Here is a 21,105-nt window from a genome sequence, read left to right as displayed (position 1 = left end):
GAGGCTGCTGTGATTTCATCCTAAAAATGACTGTTTTGGGGGTTTTCTTTTTTTTTGGTGAGTTGCCATATGTATTTCTCACAGTTGTACATTATTGTTTGACTTGTAGTATATATATAAAGTGTACTTTTTAAAAAGGAATCGTTAGCTTAGAAATATTTAATAGAATAGATAAATAGAAATCGTTAGAAATATTTGCTTGTGTAGGAATTTCAAAGTATTTTTATTTGAGAAAAAATTGTTAATGTATTTCAGAGGGAGGGGAAAATAAAGTAAGCGAAAGATTCAACAAGTGAATATTAATGTAAATAAGGAATATTCTAAATAAGGAAATCATTCTTAGATTTGAGTAGGATCAAGTTTTATGTTCTGACCACACATCTAGGATTTTTGTATTCTTTCTCAAATACAGCACATACTCATTTTTTCCTTAGAGATTGGAAACCTGTGATCTTTGAATGAGATCTGTGCCACAAATGTATTTTTTTTTTTTTTTTTGTTTGGCCACTGTAGTGATCTTTAAAAATAAGAATATTTTATATATGAAATCTGGATTTAGGGTTCCCATGGTCTGGCACCACTGGGTACAGTATTTCTACATGGTAGTAATTCATTGGAGTTGAAGCAGTGAGGAAAGAGTCAAGTACTAGTCTTTTAGCCTCAGTGTCCCGTGACTATCAAGATAAATGGGACTGCCTTCTGCATGGGATATGTGGGTTGAAGAGTAGTCCAATATGGGAAGAGTGAGAAAGTGAGGCATAGTAATGTTTTATTTGAAAACATCTCACATGTATTGAGTACTTAGATATGATGTATTCTGTATTACTAAATTTTCCAGATTGTTGAAGCAATCATCTTTCTGTGTTTTAAGTTTTAGGAAGAAAGCTTTTAACAATGCTTGACATAAGATAACGCCTGTTTTCATGGTGCAAGGTCCTTTCTATGAACATGAATCATTGGACTCTGAGGATTGGACTAGATCACATCCATGTCCTTTGTAAATGACTAGTGTACTCAGTTGACACTGATTTTGTCCTTTTGATTTCAGCTGAAAGCATCTTACTCTTTTTAATATGCTTGAGAGTAAAGTGCGTTAGGCTTTGTGCATTTCTGAAACTCAATAATTTTTTTTGAACTTTCTGTTTTATATGTATATCCTGGATGGTTAAGATTGGGAGTAATCTGATCTTACATAAGTGTTAGGTCACCATATTCATTTTTAGAACATGGAATTATTTCTGATTTTTTTTTCAAACACAGAAATTGTTTTCATAGAAAAAAATAGGTCCTACTTGTTTTTTATAGTATTGTGATATTGCAATTAAAACTGAGATATTTCTGATGAATTTTTGAGGCATTCATCCGATAGTACATAGATACATAAAATAATTGCTAAGAAAGTGGTATTAGTAAGTGGCTTTGTCAGTTTCCATTACATTTGAATCAGCCTAGGCTGAACTGGAAGAATAATGGAGTTTGAAGAATACAAATGTCGGCCAGGCACAGTGGCTTAATGCCTGTAATCTCCACACTTTGGGAGGCCGAGGCAGGTGGATCACTTGAGGTCAGGAGTTTGAGACCAGCCTGGCCAACATGGTGAAATTCTGTCTCTTCTAAAAACACAAAAATTAGCCAGGCACGGTGGCACATGCTCATAGGCCAGCTACTTGGGAGGCTGAGGTGGGAGAATCCTTTAACCCAGGAGGTGAAGGTTGCAGTGAACTGAGATCACACCACTCCAGCCTGAGCTATAGAGCGAGACTCCTTCTCTCAAAAAAAAAAAAAAAAAGTCTTTGATCACTTTGCTACTTGTTGAATACTTAACAGATTGAATGTTTTCAGTTCAGTTCAATTTTCAGAAAATCCGGTTTTCTTTAGCTTGTTTTCAGACTGAGATAGATCTTTTGAGTTCGACAGTATTTGTCATATAAGGCTTCTGCCCAGGTCAGTGTTTATTGTTCTTATAAATAATGCTAATTACAACCAGTTATAAAAGTTGGTAGAGAAAATTAGCAATAGTCATGTAAAAAATTTTTCGGTCCCCTGGTGAAATGGCTGTATCCTCTGTAGCATCTGTACTTTGCAATCAGTGCTAGTAATAATAGTCACATGACCACATTAATTGCTTTGTTTGTAGTCTCCAGTGTAAGCCAAAGTAGAGGCACAATGTAAGGCTTTTTACCTGTAAGACTAGTAGCCATTAGAGGTAGGGAATTAATGGAGGTGAAGATAATTTAAAAAGTGGTTAAATGAGTAGACATGATACAAACTGAATTTACCTTTGAAAAGATGTAAGGTACCTTTTCTGCAGTAGCATGGGATTTCATGACAAAGCAGTGACATTTGCCTAACTCTGATGCAAAATACTTAATGTATACAGAGCACCAGACCCATTACCCCTAATGATTTATCATTAGGATTTTTTTTTCCCTAGGAGACAGCCTAATGGTGGACCTAGCTATTGACAAGAATAAGATGGTTAGTTGGTTCTAAGGAACAAGGCAAAAAGAAGTCAGATGAAACAGATCAGATTAAGGAAAGAGAAAAACTGAAAATGGAAAGTTTATGGAAAAAAGCGTAGTGTGCGTGTAGGGAAAGGAATTGGAGTGAGACAGGAAGTAGTTCACCTACACTTTGTTATTTGATGTAATAAGGGAGTGAAATGGCAAGTCTTCATATATAATTGGCTTTGCAAATAATAACAAAAAATGGACATCAGGTGAATTATAACACATGATTTGATGCTGTATACCCATGAACTTGAATTTTTTTAAAAGTCAGTAGAGTATAACAAGGAATTAAGCATTTTTTTTTTTTTTTTTTTTTTTTTGAGACAGAGTCTCACTCTGTCGCCCAGGCTGGAGTGCAGTGGCCGGATCTCAGCTCACTGCAAGCTCCGCCTCCCAGGTTTACACCATTTTCCTGCCTCAGCCTTCCGAGTAGCTGGGACTACAGGCGCCCGCCACCTCGCCCGGCTAGTTTTTTGTATTTTTTAGTAGAGACGGGGTTTCACCGTATTAGCCAGGATGGTCTTGATCTCCTGACCTCGTGATCCGCCCGTCTCGGCCTCCCAAAGTGCTGGGATTACAGGCTTGAGCCACCGCGCCCGGCCAGCATAATTGTTTTTGATAATACCTGTGTCCAATTACAATTATATTCTGATTGGGATAATAGTATACAAAGAGATGGTGTGAAGACTTTTTAGGGTCTTTCTGCCCACAAGGGAGAAAAGTATAGCATCATTTGTAGGGATACATATTTATTGGACCACTCAGTGTTCGAGAAGATTCCTGAGTGAACTGAAAAGTTTGAGGAGAGTTTTCTTTTGAAAACTCAGAAGAGAAAAGGATTGGGACAGAAAACTACACCTATATTAATGTTTCTCAAATTGTGCGCCTATGGAACCCTTGTGTCCATTCCGTCAAGCAGTACTAAGATGCTCTGCTGAAACTCTGCTAAGCTTTTCTTAATTTCTGGAAGAAAATTAAGATAATATGCTTTTCTAAAAGTTTTTATTTTGTAAATTATTCTACAACTTTGATAGGTGTTAATTCATTTTTACTATACTCTGGTAGAAGGTATCTGACTTGGCATATAATTATGTTTTTAGTTTTCTATTTAATATAAGTTCCTCCCTCCCTCCTTCCCTGCCTCCCTCCCTTCCTTTTCCCTTCCCTTCCCTTTCTTCCTTTCTTCTTTTCTTTTTTCCTTTCTTCCTTTCTTTTTTGAGATGAGGTATCACTGTGTTGCCCAGGCTTTTCTTGAACCCCTGAGCTCAAGCAATCCTCCTGCCTTGGCCTCCTAAAGTGCTGGGATTACAGACATGAGCCCCTGCGCCTGGTCTAGTATCAGTATTTTCTTATGCTTCTGACAGGGCACAATGATGTTAAGTGCTTCGTTATGTGACCTGGCTGGCATTCACTTGTCTTAGTACATAGACTCTCGTTAAGCATTCTTTGAGGCAGTATGCTAAATTAATTTACGGGAGGCTTGGAGTGCAATAAAAACATAGTTGTTGGGATTAGTATACCCAGAATTCAAATTCATCTTTGCCGTTGACTGGCTTTGTAAGTTTAGACTTGCTACTTAAAATCTCTAAGCCTTGAGTTTTTAATTTTGTTTTTTTCCTCTTTAAATGGGGTGATACCTACTTCGTAGGATTATTTGAAGATTAATTGAGATAATGTATATGACGTGCTTGAACATACTGTCTGGCACATAGTAAGCACTCAAAAAATGATTCTTTTGAAAATTGTAACTGAAGAACCCTAAGCCTTGGGCACTCCCTTATTCATAATAGTCAGATTTTCAAGAAGTCAGCTCTATCTCTTTGCTTTACTTATTGGTTCTCTTTCTGGAGTGAAATGAAAGAATAGGTACATCTATTAATGTCTAACCATCAACAGTTAAAACTTTAAAAATTGCTAATTTTTTCAGTGTTCAGTAACTCATTTGTTTATTAGTAAACAATGCTTTTGCAAATCTAGGTCCACATTGGCAGTAGTAAAATATGGGGATATTTTACAGACTATGTATGCCCAGCCTTTGCATTATGCTATTTACAAAGCTTGACCCTATAGGGTCCAGCAGTATTCCCCAACCACATGTCAGTTACCTACTAGATTATTTTTAATGCCTTTGATAAGAGTTCTGTATGCAGTTTTGATAAATTTTGCTCTTCTCAGTCTTTTGGGTTATTTCTGGTCAAAATCCACTAAGTTAAGGACAGCTACCCAAATACTCGATTTTTTTTTTTTTTTTTAAGTCAGGCCCTTGCTCTGCTTCCCAGGCTGGAGTGCAGTAGTGTGATCATGACTCACTGTGGCCTTGACCTCCCAGGCTCAGGCAGTTCTCCTGCCTCAGCCTCCTTACTGACTGGGATGACAGTCACACAGCACCACACCCAGCTAATTTTTAAATTTTTTTTAGAGACGGGGTCTCATTATGTTGCCCAGGCTGGTCTCAAACTCCCAGGCTCAAGTGATCCTCCTGTCTTGGCTTCGTGAAGTGCTGGGATTAAAGCATGAGCAACTACATCCAGCCACTAGAATGTATTTTCAAGGAAGTACTTACAGAATAATAATATTTGAGTGCAGCTGTGTCTTCACTAGACTGTGTATTCAGATGACTGTATATTTCACATGACTATACAGTCATCCCTCGATATCTGTGAACCTCCCTCAGATACCAAAATTGTGGATGCTCAAATCCCTGATACAAAATGCATAGTATTTGTGTGTAACCTATGCACATTCTCTTATATGCTTTACATAATCTCTGGGGTGTGTGTGTGTGTGTGTGTGTGTGTGTGTGTGTGTGTGTATAATACCTAATATAGGTAAACACTATGTAAATAGTTATACTGTGTTGTTTGGGGAATAATGACAAGAAAAAAGCCTGTACATGTTGAAGGCAGACATAGGTTTTTTGTTTGTTTGTTTTTTCTCTTAATATTTTCAGTCTGCTGTTGGTTGAATCCACAGACACAGAAGCCGTGGACATGGAGGGCTGACTTACGGTCTCCTCATGGGCCAGAGGAGTTCAAACTCATTGGGTCTATCAAACATCAATCAAATGGTTAAGAATTGTGTTTTTTAGGACCAGGTACACCTGTAATCCCAGCACTTTGGGAAGCCAAGGCAGATTGATTGCTGGAGCCTGGGAGTTCAAGACCAGCCAGGCAACACAGCAAGACCCTGCCTTTACCAAAAAAATATTTAAAAATTAGCTGGGTGTGGTGGTTGTAGTCCCAGCTACTTTGGAGGCAGAGGTAGAAGGATCGCTTGACTCTAGGAGGTCGAGGCTGCAGTGAGCTGTGTTTGTGTCACTGCACGCTAGCCTGAGACAGAGCGAGACCCTGTCTCAAAGAAGAAAAAGAAAAAAAAAGAATTGTGACTTTTTTCCACATGAAAAACCTGTTCTTATTTGATATGACCATTTATTATTTACAACTTGTTTCATATTTATAACATCATAAACACTTTTAAAACTGTAAACATTTTCCTCCCATTTTGCCGTTGTAACTGTTAAAAAGCAATATATAATAGTTGCTGTGCGTAGCTTTTTCTTGGTACTTTTGACTTACGTCCAGCTTCGAATAAAAATAAATACATTAATTTAAGATCCACTTAATTTGGTTTACCAAACTTTTTGAAATATTCCTTACCAGGAGGTTCAGCAACATCAGATGACCATGAATTTGATCCATCAGCTGACATGCTGGTTCACGATTTTGATGATGAACGAACATTAGAAGAGGAAGAAATGATGGAAGGAGAAACAAACTTCAGTTCTGAAATAGAAGATCTTGCAAGGGTAAATAACATGTAGAGCTAGGGTATGAATTAGTTATGACTTTTTTGTGGAAAGGGAAGATTTGAAATTTTGATTCTCTGTTTAGGAGAGAAATTGTTTTATATATTAACGACTGAAAAATTCTGTGTGATCATAGGTGGTATATTTAAAGTTTGAAAAGAGAGGCTTTTAAAAACAATGACTTTATTATGTGAAATAACAGAATTCACGTAGTTACTTTGGTAAAACATAGACTATTAAAGGATTCTACTACAAAAGATCTGGGCAAAAATAGACTATAAAAGGATTCTACCCAGCCTCTTACATACCCTTTGTCCTTCCCCAGTTACCATATCTTTTACTTATTCTCCTTCAGAGCCAAAAATGTCTTGAAATATCATTTTCCATTCACTACATAAAGTGCTCTAGATTATCTCCACCTCTTCCTATCAAGGTGACCAGTGAACTTTCCTTGTTATATCTATTGTTATGTTCACTTTTCTCTTGCCACCTTACTTTTTCTCAGCAGTATTCAATGTAGTTTAACACTCCCTTCTTTTACTTGAATTCTGGGGTACACCACTGTCTGGTTTTCTTTATCTTTTTGTTCCTATTCAGTATCTTTTGCAGACTCTTCTTCCCTTACTCAAGGTTTACATTTTGGCAGTTTGTAATTCTCAGTTTGAACCTTCTTTTTTTCTGTCCTGTCTTTGTCTGGATCAGTGCTCCTCAGAATGTAGTATGAGGGTCAGCTGCATTGGAATCAGCCATGTACTTACTTTAAGAAGCAGATTTTTAGACCTCTCCCCCGGCATACTGAATCAGAATCTCTGGAGGTGGGGTTCAGATCCACATCTTCATTAAGTAAGTTGGCATTATATGTACACCAAATTTGAAAGTCACTAAGCTGTGTGATTTAATTTATTCCCATGGTGTCTATATGCTGAGTATTCTTTAGTTTCTATTTCTAGCATTAACCTATTTACTGTCTCCAGTTTTGTTTATCCACCTTGACATTTCTGCTTGCTTATCTCAACGGCCATCTCTAAATTATAAATGTCCAAAACAGAACTATTGACTGTTGTTTTTTTCTCTACTTGTTCTTTCCCTGTTCTATCAGTAAAAAGTGGCACTACTGTTGACCCTGTTGCCTAAGTCAGAAACCAGTGAGTCATTTTCCTTCTCTTTCAATATCTTACTTCTAAATAAACCTATGATTTGTATCCACAAGAATATCCCTTAGCCGACTCTTTAGCTCCATTGCTGCCTAGGTTGCCATTATTTCTAGCCTAGACTATTGCAGTAACTTCCTAACTGGTTTCCCCGTTTCCTCTTTTACCATCTTTCTCCTGATACATTTCCACCCAGCAGCCATGATCTTCTTTTCAAAATGTAAATCAATTTATATCAACCTCCAGTCTTCCTGTTATAAACAAAGAAAATCCAAACTCCTCAACCAGGCCAGCAAGGCCACTTTTATGATAATGGCTTCTCATCCATGTATCATACTACCTATGTTATAGCCACACTAGCTGCTTTTGTTGTTAAATAAGCAAGTTTCTTCCTGCCTCAAGGATTTTCAGCTTATTCTCACTCTCTGGTATATGCATCCCAAGGCTGGCTACTTATCCTCTGGGTTCGGTGTTGCCTCCTCAGAATAGTAGCCTTTCCTGTCCCCTAATTAGCTTTTAATTAGTTTTGTTTTGTTTTATTTATTTATTTATTTATTTTTTTACCATTGTGTCCTATTCAATGCTTTCTTTAGTGTTAGGACACAATTTGTAATTGTTTCTTTATTGTCGGTACCGCCACTGGTTTGGAGAAGATAAAATGAAATAAAATGACTGTGTTATTCACCAGTATATTTCATGGTACCTGGCAAGAGTGTTCACTCAAAAGTATTGTATGAATGAATGGATATCAGTCTGGTATGTTCTAATAAAATTTATCATGCATATGATTTCCTGTACTCCATGATAAAAAGAACATAAGAAATAAGACATAGTTTCAGTCTTTAAGGATTTGGAATACATAATGTCATGGAAAATGAATGCTTACACTTTTATGGTAATAAAGACCTATGTCTCATAATTTTAGTTTGTAACTTTTTAAAGGATACATTCAAAGAACTCAAAAAGGAGTTCTATTACTGTTTATTCAAATCTTGTTAGGTGATCCCATTGTGGAATTAGAGCTGGCTTTGGGATTAGATCATTTAGTGATTACAACTGACTTAATCCACAATGTGTGAATAATTTAATGTGTCAAAGGTATATATTGGCTATCACAAAAGTCTTTCAAGAATGGGTTAAAAAGCATATGAAAGGCTGGGCATAGTGGTTTATGCCTGTAATCTCAGTACTTTGGAAGGCCAAGGCAGGAGGATTACTTGAGGCCTGGAATTCAAGACCAGCCTGGGCAACATAGTGAGACCCACATCTCTACAAAAAAATTTTTAAAAAGATGAATTAGGCATGGTGGCAAGCACCTGTAGTTCCAACAATTCATGAGGCTCAGATGGGAGGATTGCTGGGACCCAGAAATCCGAGGCTGCAGTGAGCTGTGATAGCACCACTGCTCCCCAGCCTAGGTGACAGAGTAAAATGTTACTATTTACCCTGTTTTATTTATCAGAGACTGTGTCTCTGAAACCAGGGCACTTGAAGAACTTGGAGTCAGAACTATTCTTTAAAAGTAGGAGGCTGGGAAGCGATTCAAAAACAGTTATAATTGAATGATTCAGAATCTAGATTCTGAATCAAGGGAAACAGTTGATTTAACAATCATAGTCACTTCATGTATTTGTGAAGTGAGAAGACAATTATTTTCAGTTTGCCTATATTCAGAGAAGCATCTATCACTTTAGATATATATTTTGCTTCTGAATAGCCATCTGTGGGATAAAAGGTATAGTAATAAAATCTTGTATTTTTTGTCTTATATTCTGTATTAGCTCAAATACTAATTAGCCAGAGAAAATAAGTACAGTTTTCACAATGGGTTATGAGTGAGAATGATTTTTTCTATTTCAGAAAATGAAGTATTTATTACATTTAATTAGTAGAAAATTACTAATGGGCTGTGCTAAAATTTTGGTTATATCATTGCCTTTTCCTGTTTCTCTCTCCTATTCCTTTCCCCAGCCCCATATAGTGCCTTAAAACTTGCTTTCAAGTGACTCTGCCTTAGGAAATAGAAGTTAAAATAGAATTATTTATAGAGATAGGGAAAAAAAGACAGTTGAACCAATCCTTTATCATCCTTTCAACTAGGCAACCTTATACCTTCTCAGATTCTTCTCTGACTTCTCCCAGAAATAATTAAAGCTTTGTTTTAAGTAGCACAGAATGCTTTTCATCTATAACCTGAAGCTAAGCAATATTTTGGGGCCAATTTGTTGGATTTCCTAGAGTTACTAACTCTTTAGGTATGAACCAAACAAAATCCTTGTTGTTTTTATTTAAAAAGTGAATAAGATTTTGTTGTGTTGATTATTGATTTGCTTTTATAGAAGCAAAACATTAGTTATGTCAGGGATTGATAAAGTGTTTTTCACCTTACACTTCGGTTGCACGAAATGAATTTTTGATGTATTGTGGCAGAACTCTGACATTCATTCAGGAAATATCAATAACTATATAGCATTTAGTTTTAAGTTCATTGAATTTGAATTCTAGAATTTTCAGTGAAAACTAATGATAGAAGTTTTGATGTGTATTGTTACATTTGTATGCATGGATTATGGCAATATAAAATATAACAAATGTTTCAATAAAATGGGGTATATAGGTTATTATTTATTGTGGGGATCTTGAAGGGAATATCAGAATCATTCTCATTGTAAATAGACTTTTGTTTTTTTGAGACAGAATCTCACTCTGTTGCCTGGGCTGCAGTGCAGTGGCACGATCTCAGCTTACTGCAATCTCCGCCTCCTGGGTTCAAGCAGTTCTCCTGCCTCAGTCTCTCGAGTAGCTAGGATTACAGGCGTGTGCTAATTTTTTGTATTTTTAGTAGAGACAAGGTTTTACCATGTTGCCCAGGCTGGTCTCGAACTCCCAGCCTCAAGTGATCTGCCCATCTCAGCCTCCCAAAGTGCTGGGGTTACAGGCATGAGCTGTTGCACCTGGCCATAGATTGACTTTTGTTTGCTACAAATAGAAACACTCGAGTTTAACTCTGTTTTCCAAATGAACTCTTTAAAATCAGAGATTCTAAATGGGCACAATTGTGGCAGTCCGTTTGGGAAAAGAAAGATCTAGATTGCAGTATCTTCATGTATTTAGATATATTTTATAAAAATCACACTATAACAGTATCAGTACTTAATACATACTTTTAAAGTGCCAGATGTGTTCCATCCAGTGAATCTCCAGAGCTAGAGAATAATTAAAATGTGAGATTAAAATGTGAGAGATTGAAGTATACACACAACATTATATAGATAGAAAAGAAATCTCAGTGTGAGGATTATAAAGAAGAGTTCACTGCCTTCATTCCTATATAGTTGTATCTTCTAGTCAAGCCCCAGCCCCAAGAGGTTGGTTACCTTAGAAACCATCTCTCTAGTTCAGTCTGGATGTGGTCCCTTAGGCCTTTTTGGCTGGAAATCAGCCTCTTTCCTTCTTCCTATCTTCATTAGCATTTTATTGGTAAGTCAGTTTTGGTACAACAGGTGTAAGAAGAGTACTATCTACATCCTTCAAATGGCCCTGACTTGAAGGTCAGCATCTGCCATTTCTTTTTTTTTTTTTTTTTGAGACGGAGTCTTGCTCTGTCGCCCAGGCTGGAGTGCAGTGGCCGGATCTCAGCTCACTGCAAGCTCCGCCTCCCGGGTTCACGCCATTCTTCTGCCTCAGCCTCCTGAGTAGCTGGGACTACAGGCGCCCGCCACCTCGCCCGGCTAGTTTTTTGTATTTTTTAGTAGAGACGGGGTTTCACCGTGTTAACCAGGATGGTCTCGATCTCCTGACCTCATGATTCGCCCGTCTCGGCCTCCCAAAGTGCTGGGATTACAGGCTGGAGCCACCGCGCCCGGCCTAGCATCTGCCATTTCTTAATGACTAACCTCCTGATGTGAGGGAGAAGGAGCTAGGAACTAGCACCTCTTCTGCAGCTAGGAGTTGGATGCCACTCCAACCTTATAAATATGTTGGTGTTTCATAACTTTACTCTATTGTCTTGAAATTAGAGCAGACTTAACTTGAGATATAGTGTATAGTGTTTATCCTTTTTGATACAGGGTCTTACTCTGTCACCCTCCCAGGCTCATGCGATCCACCTGCCTCACCACCTGCATAGCTGAGACTGTAGGCACACTACTATGCCCGGCTAATTTTTTATTTTTTGTAGAGATGGGTTCTTGCTCTGTTGCCCAGGCTGGTCTTGAACTCCTGTGTGCAAGCAGTCCTCCCACTTCGGCCTCCCAAAGTCCTGGGATTATAGGCGTGAGCCACTGAGCCTGGTCAGTTTATCTTTTAAAAAGTCAGTTTCTCCCACCTTCAGCCAGCCTTCCTTTAGCTTATGCAGACATGATTGCCCCTCCTTTTGTTACAGTGTAAGACAACTCATTTCTTAAAGTACAATCTGCAAATACAGTGTGTATTCCTGTTTTTTTTTTAATTTAATTTTTTAGAGACAGGGTGTCGTTCTGTCATGCTGGCTGGAGTGCAGTGGTGTAGTCATAACTCAAGCACCCTTAAACTCCTGGGTTCATGCCTTCCTCTCGCTTCAGCCTCCTGAGTAGTTAGGACTGCAAGTGCATGCCACCGTGCCTGGCTACATTCCAGTATTTTTATTTATCATGTACTATGCTCACTTTCCTTATTTGTCACAGATTATCAGCCCTCTTAGTTCACATAATAACAGGATGCTGTATACTTAACCTGATGTTAGATTTTGAAGAAGGCAGTATATACGCATATGTACAGAAGGGCAGTGTAAAGCAGTGAGTTAAACTGCCCAGGTTCGTAATCCAGCTCTACTACTTATTTCAGTTTGTGACTCAGGATAGGTTACTTAAGATTGTTAAACTTCAGATGATATTATAAGAATAATATATCTAAAGCACTTAACATAATATTTGGCACATAATAAACACAAAATAAATCTTAGTAAATGTCATTCATAAGATTCAAAAAAGTCCCTGACCTATAACTGAAAATTTACAACTTGACACATAATTTTCTCTTTCACCCTGTTCTCCCCTTTTTATACTCTTTTAACACTTACGTGAATGGGATTAAAACACTCTGCCACTTTATTGTGATGTTTCAATTTAAGTTGAAGTAAGCCCTTGAGTAACTGGTAGAATATAGCCTTTGGTAATATAAACTAATGAGAAATTCTCTGGAACAGTGACTGACAGGCCCTGGTATAATAGTGTACTACTTTTGGCCAAGTTTTATTCATCCCTAAGTCTGTTTTTCAGAGGGAAATAACAGAATATTTGTGTTACACCATATCATTACTGTTTATAGCATCAGAATTTGGGGGTGCAGAGACAAATCTGTCTGTAACTAGATTACAGACAGTCTAACCTCAAACTAGGTTAGACAAAATGAAGAATTTCATGTAAGTCTCATGGAATTTCATTAAAGGAGGAATATATCTGCTCCCCAGGGACTCAAGTGCCACCAGAATTTATTTTCTCTATTTCTGCTTGTCTACATGGTTTACCTCTTTTTGTTTTTGAGACAGGGTCTCACTTTGTCACTCAGGCTGGAGTGCAGCAGTGCAGTCTTGGTTCATTGCAGCCTCGACCTCCCTGAATGAAGCCATCCTCCTGCCTCAGCCCCCCAGTAGCTGGGACTATGAGCATGCGCCACCACACCCAGCTAATTCTTGTTGTATTTTTTGTAGGGACAGTGTTTCGCCATGTTGCCCAGTCTGGTCTCGAACTCCTGAGCTCAAGTGATCTGCCTACCTTGGCCTCCCAAAGTGCTAAGATTACAGGCATGAGCCACCGTGTCCCACCTGACTCACCTGACTTCTCTTTTCAGACCAACTTTGTTCATATGATGCTGTCAGTTTGTAGGTCTCCCACATTTACTACTTGAGATAGTCTGTGCTTCTTCCTTAAGTTGCTGTTGATAAAAATCCAGAAACAAAGTATGGACAAGCGTGGGTCATGTACCCACTCCAAATATATGGCCAGAGAATACAGTGATTCCAATTATGTCAGCTACTATGGTCCAGGAGGTGAACTTTCAAGGAAAATAAATGTTTGGAATGGAAGAAAGAATATTTCATGTGAGAAGACAAGTACAGAAGTAGAAGAGAGTAGAAGAGGCAGGGGAAATAAATAATCCTTATGTGATGCTTGTTTATGCTTGCTAAATCTTTAAGGACTTCAGTTAGCACAAAGTAGTAGGAACACAAATACATGCTATTGCAATTTGAAACAGGATTCCTCAGCAAAATTGATTCTGGTTTTTATTGTGGTTGTAGCCCAGAGTTTGCTGCAAGATTTTCACTTTTACCTTAGATTAAATAAGAGACTTTTTAATACTTCATGCTTCAAGTTGTATTTTTGGTGGTGATGATTTTTTCTTTGTTGCTTACTAAGCTGATATTACTCACCTGATATTGGGTGACAGCTTGAGTTACAAGTTTAATGCTATTATGTAAGCATTTTCTTTTCTTTTTTTTTTTTAATTTTCTTGAGACAGGGTCTCACTCTGTTGCCCAGGCTGGAGTGCAGTGGTACAGTCTCGGCTCACTGCAGCCTCTGCCTCCTGGGTTCAAGCAGTTGCCTCAGCCTCCTGAGTAGCTGGGATTACATGCCAGCACCACCATGCCTGGCTAATTTTCGTATTTTTAATAGAGATGGGGTTCCACTATGTTGGCCAGTCCAGTCTTGAACTCTTGACCTCAAGTGATCTGCTCCCTCAGTCTCCCAAGGTACTGGGATTACAGGTGTGAGCCACTGCGCCCAGCATAAGTAAGCTGGGCGCAGCTTACTTATGTAAGTAAGGATATTTTGTTTACATTTGATAAAACCCATCTAAAAATAACCTTGTGTAAAAATAAACTATTAGAAGGTATATGAATATGTAGTTGGATATAAGGAATATATGGAACCAGGGATTCAGCATCACCAAGACCTCCATCTCTCCTAATCCCTGGTTGAATCCTGTTGCGTCTCTTAAATTTTTTCTTTTCCACAACCACTAATTTCATTTAGTTTCTGATCATAATACAGGTGAATGTGTAGTGAATGAAAGCAGTGGATTCCCACTTGGCTCAGTCTCCTTGGCAAGCAAACTAAATCTTCCCCTGCCTAAGTTCATGTTGAGTGTTTTGTTGTGTGTGTAATTTCCCCTAAATACTTCCATAGTGTTAGTAACTATTCAGTATGCTCAAATTGAGTCAGGAATATAACAGATCCCTTTAAAAATGACATAAAACTAGAGAAAGTAGTTAAAAATAGTAATCCTCGTTTTCATTAATCTGTAACTGATCTTTCAGTAATGTGTAGCCTTCTGAAATGGTACTTTTTTTTTTTTTAGTTACTATAAATGGTATGTCTGCTCTAATCAGGGTGACCGGATTATTCATTTTTGTTTCTGTACCTGTGCATTTGTGATTTGCTGTGACTTGAATGATTTTTCTCCATCTGTGCCAGTTCTATTACAATTGTAATTCAAGCATTCCCCCTCTAAATGCACTGTGATCAGACCACTTTTGACTCTCTGTTCTCTGCTTAGTCAATATTGGAGCTGTTGGAGAATTTTTCTTTGAGACATGAATTTTTTTCTTTTTCCTTTTTCCTTTTTTTTTCTTGAGACAGTCTCACTGTCACCCAGGCTGGAGTGCAGTGGCACAATCTCTTCTCACTGCAACCTCTGCTTCCTGGGTTCAAGCAATTATCCTGCCTCGGCCTCCTGAGTAGCTGAGACTACAGGTGTGCACCACCATGCCTGGCTGATTGTTTTGTATTTTTAGTGGAGATGGGGTTTTGCCTTGTTGACCAGGCTGGTCTTGAACTCCTGCCCTCAAGTGTTCTGCCAACCTCAGCCTCCCAAGGTGCTGAGATTACAGGCATGAGCCACTGCGCTTGGCCTGAGAAACGAATTTTTATAAAGTGAGTCACACTTCTCATCTGTATATCCAAGAGGGAAAAACCTTAATTTAACTATGATTGTCAGACATTCTACATTCTTGATAATGGTTAAAAAAGAAAAAATTTTTTCTCCATGTAGTTAGTATGTCACCTATCCTTTTGACAAATATTTGAGCTGGATATCATATGTCATATGATAAGCTTTATTAAAGTAATGTTCAAGCTTTATTACCTCCCATTGGATAAGGTGATTTGCAGGTATCTTATCCCAGACCTGTGAGATTAGTGGTTTCCAAGGTGGTCGCATACCAGCAGCATTAACATCACCTGAGATTTTTTTTTTCTTTTTTTAATTGTAGGTTCTCAGGCTTCACTGGAGACTTACTAGGTCAGAAACTTGGGTGAGGCTCAGCAGCCCGTTTTAGTAAACCCTCAAGGTAATTTGGATGCCCTTGATAAGACAGACCAATGGTAGAGAGCCTGAGGACATTTATTTGGTTGATTATACACCTTTTTTTTTGGAGTGAACCAAGTACCATGATCTTGTCAGAAGATGAGTTCAGAATAGAGCACGGCTGTGTAATTAGCTGTGTGGTTTCAAAGGATTAGTTGTAACACAGTTATAAAAATTAAAGGTAGTAGTAACAGGATAGTTTTGAGGATCAAATAATGAAACAAGTTTTTCATGAACTCTTAAGGCCTATGTAAATTTTAGTTGCAAACTGTTACGCTTATGTTTTTTCTTTTTAGGGCCCTTATTCATACTAGTGACTTCAGCGGCTTTTCTTCACAATAGTGATCAGTTGCTAAACTTGCTTCTGATTTTGGGGTGCAGGGTGTGAGCTTAAGCAAAGTTACATGACCTGAGATTAGGAGGTCTGGGTATTGTAATAAAGTCTCTATCAGTGCAGATCTAATGGAATTGTATGTTTTGACACTGCCTTCATTGTTGCAAGAAAAAAAGACAGTGAGGTCAAAGCACCTATCACAAACGCCTGACAAGAAGACACTTTATGGCAGCTATTTGTTATTCTTGTGTGTAAAACTAGCTTTATGCTGGGCACGGTGGCTCACGTTTGCAATCCTATATTTTGGGAAGCCAAGGTGGGCAAATCGCTTGCACCCAGGTGTTTGAGACTAGCCTGGGCAACATGGTGAAACCCTTCTCTATGAAAAATACAAAAATTAACCAGGCATAGTGGTGCACATGTATAGTCCCAGCTACTTGGGAGGCTGAGGTGGGAGGATCATTTGAACCCAGTGGGTTGAGGCTGCAGTGAGCCATGATCATGCCACTGCACTCCAGCCTGGGTGACAGAGCAAGATTCTGTCTCAAAAAATAAATCTAGCCTTTTCATTATATTTCTCTTATTACACTTCTGTCTCTTATTTCAGAGTTTTGTTTTAGTCCCTAAGGACTGACTTCCCACATTCCCAAATACCAATGTCCTGTATCAGATCCTTGGTACATGGACCAGATACTTGAACACTTAAAGCACTGTTGGTGTTGTACTTTGAGAAACACTGTATAAGAGCTATCAGTTGTTTGCCAGCGGGTTATTTAGCTAGAGTGGCAATACTTTGCCTTGATAAAGTTACCACTTTTTCAGGTTGTAGCTTCTGCAAATCATTAGGGATTTGGAATTGATTTATCTTTCAGAAATAGATTCACAAACTCATTCATAACCAGAATATCCATTTGTAATGTGAAATAGAAGTTTTGGATGATGCTTTCTTCCTAGTTCTTCATAAGAAAATATTTTCAAATTATAATCATTAATTTTTTCTCACATGGATTTTGAGTGATGGAAGTTGTGTCATCTAATCCAGTCTGATTTACTCATACCCATTGTAGCAATATGTTTAACACACTAGCTAGACTTCTTTCTTTCCATGACTGCTGGAGAAATATGAACCATGTCTTATTCATGATTACCCTTTTTTTCTGGCTTCTAAACTGGTGGTTTTCTGACTGTTTTGCTTCAGACCATGTGCATTGTATGTGGGTGTGCATAACTGTATAATATGTTCACATGATTTGGATTAAATTTTCTTTTTATAATCAGAATTCTGTTACGTTTCCCTGATGCTGTGCATTTCTTTTTTTCTTGTTTACTGGTTAGAGTGAGTAGTTTGTATAGAAAGCTGATTTCATTTCATTGCATATGGACATTTCTTTTGCATCCACAAAGGGTCTGATTTTTGTGGGGATTGAGGGAAGTCCCTGGCCAAGGCACCATAGTGTATTGATATGAATATGGGCTTTTGGAGTTAGACTGTTTAAATCTGGCTCTACTCCTTGTAACTTGTGTGATTTCTGAAGAAATGCTTAAGCTGTCAGCCTCTGTTTTCTCATCTATGAAATGGAAATAATATAACAAATCTGTGTGATAGATGGTAAGGATTGCATGAGATGATTTTATGTGTAAATGGAGATAACCATAGAAAAGAATATATGGTTAATGTAGTCCATTATCATTTCTGTATATTACTACTTTTTTTTGTTGTTGTTGTTGTTTTCATGTGTTCGGGCTGAGCTCTGAATGCTCTGAATTTCATCTGCCTTTCTGGGTTTGTTAACTTAATTTATAGACTAATTCTCATTGTTCTATTTCTCCACCCTCAAGTATGGTACTCTTATTAAGAGTGGGCATCCATGCATAGCGTTAACTGTCATTGTGCATATATTGAATTGATTGCAAAAAGAACAGTCCATGTTAGACCATGGCTACTTTTTAATTATACTTAAAAATCTTGTTGTCAGCAATTAGAATTGGTTAATTTTATAGAAATACTAAAAAGATTGGGATATTCCTGGGTTTCAGAAATATTTTCAGTTTTACTTTTTTATGACCTGAGAATTCATGATACAGCTTTTATTCTTTACTCTACAGATTTGTGGATTATAGCCTGGGAATCAGAAATATCACTGATTCAGATATTAACTTTCATTTTGATTTATTTAGGAAGGTGACATGCCAATTCATGAACTTCTCAGCCTTTATGGTTATGGTAGTACTGTTCGACTACCTGAAGAAGATGAAGAAGAGGAGGAAGAGGAAGAAGATGATGAAGATGCTGATAATGATGACAACAGTGGCTGTAGTGGGGAAAATAAAGTAAGTCTACATACATATATTTAAGATTGTAGTCTTTATTCTTATTGAAGTTAAAATTTCTTAATACATTTTGATTACTTGTTTTTATAATTTTTACTTTTCCTGATTTTAAAAGTGTTAAACATTAAGATATTACAGAAATACATAACATAAAAATTGGAAATCCCCTGTAATCTACTCCTGAGAGGTAACAGTTTGGTCTTGTCGTTTCAGGTTTCTTTTTTTTTTTTCCAGTGCTTATTCTAATTTATTTATACCAACTTTCTTTTTTTGTTTGTGTGTTTTTTTTGGAGATGGAGTCTCGCTCTGTCACCCAGGCTGGAGTGCAGTGGCGCTATCTCGGCTCACTGCAAGCTCTGCCTCCCAGGTTCACGCCATTTTCCTGCCTCAGCCTCCCAAGTAGCTGGGACTACAGGTGCCTGCCACTACGCCTGGCTAATTTTTTGTCTTTTTAGTAGAGACAGGGTTTCACCACGTTAGCCAGAATGGTCTCGATCTCCTGACCTCATGAACCGCCTGCCTTGGCCTCCCAGAGTGCTGGGATTACAGGCGTGAGCCACCGCACCTGACCATTTATACCAACTTTCAAAAAAATGCTATTGCTTTTAAATAATGAAGGCTAATTGGCAGTCGTGTTTATTTTCTTTATTTTGAAATAATTTTAGATTTATAAAACTTTTAAAGCTAGTGTAGAAAGTTGCTATATGATCAGCTTCTGCTAAGGTTAGCATCTTGGTACAGTGCTAGTAACTGCAGATTGAATTATACCAGTTTTTCTGCTAATGTACTTTTTCCTGTTGCAGGATCCAACCCAGAATACGATATTACATCTAGTATATTCATTTTAGTCTTCTGCTTATATTAGAACAAAATTTATATGCTATGGCCTTTCATCTGCAACCGTTTTCTTTACATCTTAAAGAAATTAAATTTATTATTCCCCAGGAGGAGAATATAAAGGATTCATCAGGTCAGGAGGATGAAACTCAGTCTTCCAATGATGATCCATCACAATCTGTTGCTTCTCAAGATGCCCAGGAAATTATCCGCCCACGTCGATGTAAATATTTTGATACAAGTAAGTGTTACTGGTTGATAATATTTGAATATAATTTTTACTGTTTTAGGTATTACCTAAAATCCTCATTTTTTAAACTGGTCTTTACATTCATTTAGTCTGAAATTCTTTTCAACAGTAAATGGATTTTTATTGTAAGTTATTAGTTTAGCAATGCACAGTCCCTGTTGTTAGTGAATATACTACGATAATTGTGTCATGTACTACTTGACTTCAGTTGTATTTGTTTTTTCCTTGCCCTGTTTTTAAGTGTTTGTTTCATGGTCATCTTTTTATTTCTCATAGTCTTTCCCTTAGTTTCCATTTTTTACTTTCTTTGCCTCTTAGCCTTTTTTAGGTATATTCATAAATACACCTAAATTTCTCTAGTTTAAAAAGAAGAAAAACACTTGAAGAAAAATAAACTGTCATGAAATATGTAGTAAGGTAATATTATCTTTATTCTAAATCGGTTTTTTCCCGTAAGCTTTTATAGGAAATCATTTCATGAGAATACAGTTACGTAGAAAGTTTATGGTTTTTTTGGTTTTGTTTTTTTAAGTGATAGGGTGTTAATTATTCGGTTAGAAATATCTTGGCTTAATTCATTAGATACCTTTGAGCATATCCAAGTATTTGATGGTAGATGTAAAAATAATTTGTAGATGTAGACAGGTTAAGCAGTCATTTTATAGTATTGGTGTCTTATTTATTTATTCTAGACAGTGAAGTAGAAGAAGAATCTGAAGAAGATGAAGATTACATTCCATCAGAAGACTGGAAAAAGGTAGTTAGAACAATATTTTCCCAAAATTTAGATAAATTAATATTTTTTAAAAAAGCCTAGTGTAATTATTTTTTTTTACTAACTATGTATATTGATAAAATCGATGTAAGCCCTTTTATGACATTTAAATGTTTGGTAAATGTTCAGATTCCTTAACACATCTAGGTTAGAGATATATTTATCTTTTTATAAAATAAAATGAATTTAAAGAATTGGATCTTGTTGAGGAAGTCAGCACTCAAACTAAGATTAGAAATCTACATTTCTGGCCGGGTGTGGTGGCTCACGCCTGTAATCCCAGCAGTTTGGGAGGCTGAGGCAGGCAGATCACTTGAGCCCAGGAGTTTGAGACCAGCCTGGGCAGCATTGCGGGACCCTGTCTCAATTTTTTTTTTTTTTTTTTTGAGACGGAGTCTTGCTCTGTCACCCAGGCTGGAGTGCAGTGGCTGGATCTCAGCTCACTGCAAGCTCTGCCTCCCGGGTTTACGCCATTCTCCTGCCTCAGCTTCCCAAGTAGCTGGGACTATGGGCGCCCGCCACCACGCCCGGCTAGTTTTTTGTGTTTTTTTAGTAGAGATGGGGTTTCACCATGTTAGCCAGGATGGCCTCGATCTCCTGCCCTCGTGATCCGCTCGTCTCGGCCTCCCAAAGTGGTAGGATTACAGGCTTGAGCCACCACGCCTGGCCCCCTGTCTCATTTTGTAAAACAAAACAAAAAATAAATAAAACAAAAATCCACATTTCTGATTTAGTCCTGAAGTAGTGCTGAATGAGGCATTTGTTG

The 21,105-nt window shown here is 37.6% G+C and overlaps 1 protein-coding gene across 14 annotated transcripts in view; it reads left to right on the top strand.

Moving 5' to 3' along the window:
- Positions 1 to 21,105, top strand: part of MIER1 (MIER1 transcriptional regulator) — a 66,208-nt gene that overhangs the window by 16,528 nt on the left and 28,575 nt on the right. For 13 of the 14 annotated variants that reach the window (XM_030941858.1, XM_030941847.1, XM_030941859.1 and 10 more), the window contains 4 exons: positions 6,170 to 6,315; positions 18,325 to 18,477; positions 19,423 to 19,555; positions 20,257 to 20,321. In XM_030941858.1, coding sequence (XP_030797718.1) covers positions 6,170 to 6,315; positions 18,325 to 18,477; positions 19,423 to 19,555; positions 20,257 to 20,321 — 497 coding nt within the window. Of the gene's footprint in view, positions 1 to 6,169; positions 6,331 to 18,324; positions 18,478 to 19,422; positions 19,556 to 20,256; positions 20,322 to 21,105 lie in introns of those variants that run through there. The other variant, XM_030941857.1, reaches the window with a different exon arrangement.

Source organism: Rhinopithecus roxellana, chromosome 12 (genome assembly GCF_007565055.1).
Source record: "Rhinopithecus roxellana isolate Shanxi Qingling chromosome 12, ASM756505v1, whole genome shotgun sequence".
NCBI classification, from domain to species: Eukaryota; Metazoa; Chordata; class Mammalia; order Primates; family Cercopithecidae; genus Rhinopithecus; species Rhinopithecus roxellana.
Note: the sequence above shows the minus strand (reverse complement) of the source record. Positions and strands in the feature narration are given on the sequence as shown.